General features: G+C 47.8%; 1 protein-coding gene across 1 annotated transcript in view; it reads right to left on the reverse strand.

Moving 5' to 3' along the window:
- Nucleotides 1-4,245: 4,245 nt before the first annotated feature.
- LOC134007838 (peripheral plasma membrane protein CASK) overlaps nucleotides 4,246-7,966 on the reverse strand; it is a 30,225-nt gene continuing 26,504 nt past the window's right edge. The window contains exons 15-19 of the mRNA XM_062447554.1: nucleotides 7,274-7,394; nucleotides 6,662-6,742; nucleotides 6,319-6,521; nucleotides 6,129-6,212; nucleotides 4,246-5,501 (exon numbers count right to left, since the gene is read on the reverse strand). Coding sequence (XP_062303538.1) covers nucleotides 5,325-5,501; nucleotides 6,129-6,212; nucleotides 6,319-6,521; nucleotides 6,662-6,742; nucleotides 7,274-7,394 — 666 coding nt within the window. The 3' untranslated portion in view covers nucleotides 4,246-5,324. The remainder of the gene's footprint in view (nucleotides 5,502-6,128; nucleotides 6,213-6,318; nucleotides 6,522-6,661; nucleotides 6,743-7,273; nucleotides 7,395-7,966) is intronic.

A 7,966-nucleotide genomic window follows, 5' to 3' on the forward strand; every position in this document is an offset into this window, starting at 1 on the left:
ATGTCCCTTTTGTCACCTTTTATTGAGCCACGGTGAACAGCGTTCTCTTGTGTTACCTTCACAGGTAAGAGGGATGTGGTTCTTGTTTGCATAAAATGTTGAATTATGGGTCCAAAGATGTATGCCATGGTGAGAACAGGTGTAACTGTGAAGGTGAAATAACAAACTTAGCTGTGTCCCAATTCGCATAGGCCTACTTTAACATTTACTGCAGCTGCCCTTACAAAGTAGCCTATTGCTGCATGCATACAAATGGGCTAGACTACTTAAAATATAAGAGTCTCGAACTGTCACGCATCGTTCCATCATCGCTGTCTCCACCTCTACCGCAGCCCTCAGTGTGAGTCAGAATCGAAGTGCTGCGAAGTCCAGCCGGATGTGTAAGACGGCTTGGAATTGTTTGCATACCGTACAGCAGCGGCGATTCTAGGATCAGACCTTTAGGGGTGCTCAGCCCCCAATTAAAATGTGACATGAATACAGTGCCTTGTAAATAGTGCTAAACCCTCTTGCTAATATAAATCCCTTATGTCACTGAATAACGATTAATACATTTATGTATTCTTATGCGGGGAGTCAGGTGGCTGAGCGGTTAGGGAATCGGCTGGTAATCAGAAGGTTGCCGGTTCGATTCCTGGCCGTGAAAAATGTGTCCTTGGGCAAGGCACTTCACCCTACTTGCCTCGGGGGAATGTCCCTGTACTTACTGTAAGTCGCTCTGGATAAGAGCGTCTGCTAAATGACTAAATGTAAATTATGCAAAATATTGAATTAATGAAAAACTAAGGATGTCCCTTTCTTCATGAACTACCAGCATCAAATGATAATAAACAATATATATATATATATATATATAAAAAAAAAAAAATTATGGGTGCTGAGATGAAATTTAAGGGTGCTTGAGCACCCCTAAAAATGGTCTAAAATCGCCACTGCCGTACAGTACCATGTATTGGGACATAACAAATCTCTTTCTGGCACATTAACTAATATGGGTATTAGGACAAAACTGTTTACTTCTCGAAACGACTGCTTTGTAAACACACTGCAAGGCTTAAAAAAAAAAAAAAAAAGGCCTTTAGTCAAAATGTCTTCACATAGTCTTGATCCCAATACCACCTGGGCCACCCTGCTCTTGAATGCACATTGTATACCTTAATTACTTTCCAGCAGTCTTGTTCATGTCGCAAAGTCTCCTTTTGTGGACTCTCTCTCAGTAACAACCTTCCTTTGGGTAGAAATGAGCCTTGACACTTATTGACTACATATATGCTTTCTTTATATTTCTATGTATGTATTTCTATGATTCTTGTTGTATAACAGGATACAGCCAATATTCCACCCTTTTCTTCCTTTTGAACTTTTAACAGAATCATGAAGACTACCAGGGGCACAGTAACCTAGCCTTCACTTCAATACCAACATTTACTTTATTGGGTGTTTAAAACCCTCCATATTCTACTGCCCTTTTGATTCTTATAAAGGGGTAATATGTTGGGGAGTAATGGAATCATTGGTTTCAGAATTGTTCGGTACAGGTATAGATGTTCACAAAGCGTGGTGGTTTAACATCAGTCGTTACCTGCACATAATCTAGACCAGTGGTTCTCAACCCTGGTCCTCAGGGCACCCCCTGTCCTGCATGTTTTAGATGTTTCCCTGCTCCAACACACCTGATTCAAATGAATGGGTCATTATCCAAGAAGCCTGCTTATGAAGCAAAGCTTGTTATATATTTCTGACTTTAAAGGTCCAAAAGTTTTTTTTAATCCATGAGTTTTCAGCATCTGAGCGTAAAATAAGGCAGAAATCCTGCCCAACATGCACCCAGAGTCAGGTCTTACCAATAATAAATGACAACTCAAGTTGACTGACTGACAGAAATCGACAGATCAAGGAGCCGTGACAACCCACCACGTCGATGACGATTGTAGCAATCACGATTGTAGCGATCACGATTGTTTCAATTGAACACGAATTGCTCGAGGCGTGATGTAATCTATTCTCCAAACTATGTTTTATTTACTCAAATCCCATCTAATGACTTGTGCGTACTTGAGTTTGAGCATAAACATGAGGATAGCCTCCACAAAGGCGCTATGCAGACAGCCCTTAATCCAACATCCACAACCCCCTTCCGGATGGTAGTCTCTCTTTAATTATCTTCATCTCCATGAAATGTGAGCCAGAAATCCCAAAATATTAAAACCCTCTTGATCGATGGCTCACCAGGTAAGAGGGTGTAGCCTAAGGATTTACTGCAGGGGTCTGGGTTCGATTCCAGCTGGGGCCATTTCCTACATGCCCCCCCCGCCCCCTCCTCTTCATTTCATGTCCCTCTAATACTGCAACTATCTCGCAATAAAGCATACATACCAAAAAAAATATCTGAAACAAACCTGTTTATTCTAGCTTAATGAATTACTACCAGGGTCTGTTAGCGCTGTCAACATGTCAGCAGAGATGGTACCATAGTTACAGTATTGTACAAACTAAATACACCATTGACAAATAAAGGCCATCTGGAATGGTATTGATTTGATAATTTGGGATGTGACTATGAACAGTACATACTAGCCCCTAACATAATCACTAACCCCCAAATCGTAGTCCTGTGTTGGTCACTAATCATGATCTGGGCCTAATATTGCAATTGTGAAGTTACTGCCATCTGCTGGCTTTTGAGAAAACGGCATCTTAAAGAGGAAACTAAACACATGCACGTTCTCGTACTGTGGCACCCACCACAACCCTCACACCTTCAGGGGTCAACGTCATCTTCAAAAGAGAGAATCAAGAGGCGGTGTACTTTGTCAACACTTAAAAGGAAATATATTTTTAAAAAATGAGAACAAAAGAACATTTCATACCGAAGAGCTGCTTTTGTCATTTGCAGAGGAAATTTACACAGGACTTTTAAATGGTAACACTTTACTCAAGGCATCATGACATTAACCTCACGCTGTGCTGCCGCGAGCAGTGACAACACATTTTTGCCGCTCCAGTTGAGACGCCTGTTTAAGACCGACTTCACGTCCTGCTTACGACAGGGAGGTGGCTAAGTCATATCCCCCCTCACCTAAAGTATCATGTTCATTTCATGTCACATTATGAGCTCTTTTTAAGGATTATTATACACACACTGGCTCTTCGTAATCACTCGTATGACGTACGCACCATTGAAACATTTACACACAATAAAAATCTGCATGGACCCAACTCCTTCCGTTGAAACTGAAAACAGTAATACTCTGGTAGGACGACGCTGGTCTGGACCGGTGGCACCAGAATTGGATTGTCCTACTTCACATCCCCACCCGCGCCGATGTTCCCCACGACCAATCAAATGAGGACGATTCACAGACACATCTCACTATTAAGGAGTGTAGGAAGGGGGCGGGGCTTGATAGAAATGTTCCAATGAGGAGATCTGTTGTTGGCGCTGGGGGTGTGCATAGCTGGGACAGTCTTCTACTCCCCAGCACGCTATCGATCAAGTCTTTCTTAGCTGTTTTCTTTTCACATATTATTATTTTCTTTTTTTTTATCATTATTTTTTTCGTATATGCTCCAGTCCCAAGACCCAGGTTGCCTGGTGTCCTCGTCAGTGCTTTCGTCATCGATGAACATGCACTGGACACATGTCCACGTCTGTGAGTCACAACTCACGTCAGACACATGGAAAGATCTTAGCTGGGGTGTGGTGGTGGTGGTGGGGGGGTTAAAACAAAGAGAAAGACAGAGAAAGACAGAGAGAGAAAGACAGAGAGAGAAAGACAGAGAGAAATAAAAGGCAGAGAGAGGCGCAGTAAGAGAACAGCAACAAGAGAGAGAGAGAGACAGATGGGTGGAGAGAGAGTGAGAGGAGACAGATGGGTGGAGAGAGAGTGAGAGGAGACAGATGGGTGGAGAGAGAGTGAGAGGAGACAGATGGGTGGAGAGAGAGTGAGAGGAGACAGATGGGTGGAGAGAGAGAGAGACAGATGGGTGGAGAGAGTGAGAGGTGACAGATGGGTGGAGAGAGAGAGAGAGTGAGAGGAGACAGATGGGTGGAGAGAGAGTGAGAGGAGACAGATGGGTGGAGAGAGAGACAGATGGGTGGAGAGAGAGTGAGAGGAGACAGATGGGTGGAGAGAGAGAGTGAGAGGAGACAGATGGGTGGAGAGAGAGTGAGAGGAGACAGATGGGTGGAGAGAGAGTGAGAGGAGACAGATGGGTGGAGAGAGAGTGAGAGGAGACAGACGGGTGGAGAGAGAGAGAGAGAGACAGATGGGTGGAGAGAGAGAGAGAGACAGATGGGTGGAGAGAGAGAGAGAGGAGACAGGAAGTGTCCTCTACACAGTCCTTTGTGCAAACTGATATGTAAACAAATAGAGCAGGGCTACAGAACCAGGGAGGGCACACAGTACGGTACTAGAGGACAAGGTTGGTTACACAGAGCCTCTTCTTGAGAACCTGGGGGCCAGGTTTGTCACACAGGATTCTCAGCTAGGGTACATGTATGCTCCTTCAACAACAATTGATTGACAGGTATAAACAAGGGTGCTGTAATAAATATGGAGGAGGGGGGGGGGGGAGTCCCTGTCGAGTTTTCTGTGCTTATCCATCAACTTGTGCATTTGTTGCCACTACGACAAACAACAGGTGTGAAACTGTCCTTGGAAGTACGTCGCCATTCTGATTCGAAAAGTCTCAGACAGTTCGAGAGAAAAGAGGGAGAGAGAAAGCGAGGGAGAGAAAAGAAGAAGGGGAAAGAGATAGATAGAAAGAAGGATCGAGTAAGGAGGGATAGAGAGAAAGTAGGTGATTAGGGGGTCAAAGGGCACAGGACCACAGGAAATGCAGTAGGAGGTAAACACACACACACAGACACCCGGACGGACCCCACTGTCTCTCCACCCATGCTCACTATCGCATCTACGAGACTCAGTCTCTCAAACGATTACAAAAAACAAAAAGTATAAAATGTCTACAATATCACCCCTCCTGTGTTCGACTATAAGTACATGACCATATTCATTATTTTCTATTATATATATATATGTATATATATATACACACACACACACACTATGATGTGCCGTGGAGGCAGTTGGAAGGGGGGAGGCAGGGGGAGGAATGGCTGAAGTCTCGAGGGAGGAATTAGGTTTGCCGAGGCCGTATCTTCTTCATCTAGTTCTTCTTCTTATTTTTCAAGACACAAAGAAGTTCACAGGAATGGTTCCCGCTCCCCCGAAAACAGAAAGGATAACGATGATTGAAGTTCAGGAGTGGTTTGGGGGTCGGGGGCGGTGGGGGGCGGGGCGGGGCGGGCGGTGGGGGCGTTAGTAGACCCAGGACACGGGGACCCACTGGGCGGTGGTGCAGACCAGGTCCACTGCCTCCTCCAGGTGACGGATGGTGTCGTCGATCTCGTTGTTGATGATGGTCTGGTCGAAGTAGTGGGCGTAGGTCTTCTGAAGAGTCTCGGACTCCTTCTGGAGCCTCTGGAGGGAGTCATCCTGGAGGGGGGAGAGAGAACGAGAGAAAAGAGGGAGGGGTAGAAGGGCGGGGGTCAGAAAAGAGAAAAAGAACCAAAGTGAGGATGTCGCCCAAGGAGGTGAGGTTGGGGGGAAGGAGGCACAACTACACACCTGTGCAGGTAACACACACACACACACACACACACTATTACTGCCACAACAAAGCCTACATGAACCTAACTAAGGGGACTCGTTCAACCCATCAACAGGTGCACACCAACACTGGATACAACGCTGGAAACACAAGGTGAATGTAAACACATGTACACACACGCCTGTGCTAATCTACAGGGCCTATACAGGTGGGTCCAGTACTTACAGGCAGTTTCCTGCACCATTTTGGAAGCTTGAGAGCAATGAGAGAGGGCATGCCAGAGAGAATCAACATGGAAGCACGCACAGAGCCACGTGCAGTGGAATACACACACAGAGCCACGTGCAGTGGAATACACACACAGCACAGCCAACCACCAGCAAGCCACCACACGGACAGTTCAAACAGAGTAGATGAGTGAATGGTGTTTCTGAAAAGTGAGCGCACGCGAGGGGAGGAGAGAGAGGAGGAGAGAGAGGAGCGGGGGAGTGAGTGTTGGGTTGGTCTCTGACCTCGTTCATCCCGGGGGTGATGGTCGGCGCGGCGATGAACACCACGTACGGAGCGAACTCCGCCGTCCTCAGGATCTTCAGGGCCTGGAAGAGAGAGAGAGAGGAGACGCGTGTGAGCAGAGCCGGGATACAAACCTAACACACCCTCCAGACCACAGCAAGGAAGCGGTCCCCCCGCCCCTGCACCCACCTGGGGCTCCACATCCAAGATGGAGATCATGCCCTGGGCGTGGATCTGGCGGATGGTCTCCAGCCGGGTGCCGTACATGGCATCCTCGTGGCTGCCGTACTCCAGGTAGTCGTTGTTGCTGATGTCCTGCATCATCTGGTCATGGGACACAAAGTAGTAGTTCTTCCCGTTCTCCTCATCTTTCTTGGGCGGCCGAGTGGTGTCTGGGGGGGAGGAGAGAGAAACATTGGCGAGGGTGATTTGAAAGTGCTGTGATCTTGGGACAGGTTGTGGAGAAGGTGTTTGTGTGTGTGTGGTGTGCGTGTTGAGTGTGTGTGTGTGTGTGTGTGGTGAGGTGTCTTACGCGGGATGGGGTAGGCAAAGCGGTCTGGGTGCTTGGTGATGAGTGTGTTCTTAATGTGTCTCCTGCCAACTCCATGGGCTCCTGGAGGGAAAGAGAGGGAGAGGGGGAGAGAGAGAGGGAGAGAGAGGGAGGGAGAGAGAGGGAGAGAGAGAGAGAAGAGAGGTCATTTGTGAGGGTTGATGCAAAGTGTCCCTGTGCGACAAGCAGAGTTGACAAAGCGCATTGTAGATTTTTTTTAAACACGCCCGTACGTGTGACCCCCCTTCCCATTCTGCATGCTGTGGGAGAGAGGGGATCTGTTAAGCAGCCTGCAGGCCACCCTGCTGTTTCTACTGCTGAACCGAGGTGCAGAGCGTGGGGAGGTAGGAGGTGGGGAGGTAGGGAGAGGGAGGTGGGGAGAGGGAGGTAGGGGGAGGTGGGGAGAGGGAGGTGGGGAGAGGGAGGTAGGGGGAGGTGGGGAGAGGGAGGTGGGGAGAGGGAGGTAGGGGGAGGTGGGGAGAGGGAGGTGGGGAGAGGGAGGTAGGGGGAGGTGGGGAGAGGGAGGTAGGGGGAGGTGGGGAGAGGGAGGTGGGGAGAGGGAGGTGGGGAGAGGGAGGTGGGGAGACTACATACCCAACAGCACCAGGGTTTTCCTCTTGAATGCTGGCAACTTCACCACCTCCTCATACGTGACCAGGTCTAGTTGGTCGAAAACTGGAGAGAAGGAGAGAAGAAGTTTGAGTCTTCTGAGTACGCCAGGCACATGTCATGGGGATGGTGGGAGGGATGCGATGCTCGCAGGAAATACTGGAGGACAAAGTATTATTTTTTCCCCCCCAAAAGAAGATACCAAAATAAGTTATTTTGTACGGAATGCCTGGCTACAGAAACTAACTGCAACAATCTTACATCAGCAAAACGTAAATCTAGACGTAAAGAGAGGCACAACACACAGAGGCACGGGAGAGCGACTGTAGGAGTTACTTACATGCAGCCAAGCCATTTGGGTAAGAGACAGCATGAAAAATGGACAGAGGGAGGGGAGGGGAAGGGTTAATATAGGACATCGTAACAGAAACGGAAAAAAAAGAGACTCAACAAAATCGATATTTAAACATTTCTCTGGCAGGACTGAGGGATTTTCAATCCCAGCAGGGTTAGACAGGTAACGTTTAGTTACCTGTCTAACCCTGCTGGGGTTTAGTTACTAACATCTAGCAGACGTGTTAGAGAGGAGCTGGCAGGGAGAGAGGAGAGGCGAGGTCTGGTCTGGAACAAGCATGTGTTAGAAACATTGGCACAGACAGACAGGAACACGGCTAACAC

The sequence above is a fragment of the Osmerus eperlanus genome, chromosome 21 (genome assembly GCF_963692335.1).
Source record: "Osmerus eperlanus chromosome 21, fOsmEpe2.1, whole genome shotgun sequence".
In the NCBI taxonomy this organism is placed as follows: Eukaryota; Metazoa; Chordata; class Actinopteri; order Osmeriformes; family Osmeridae; genus Osmerus; species Osmerus eperlanus.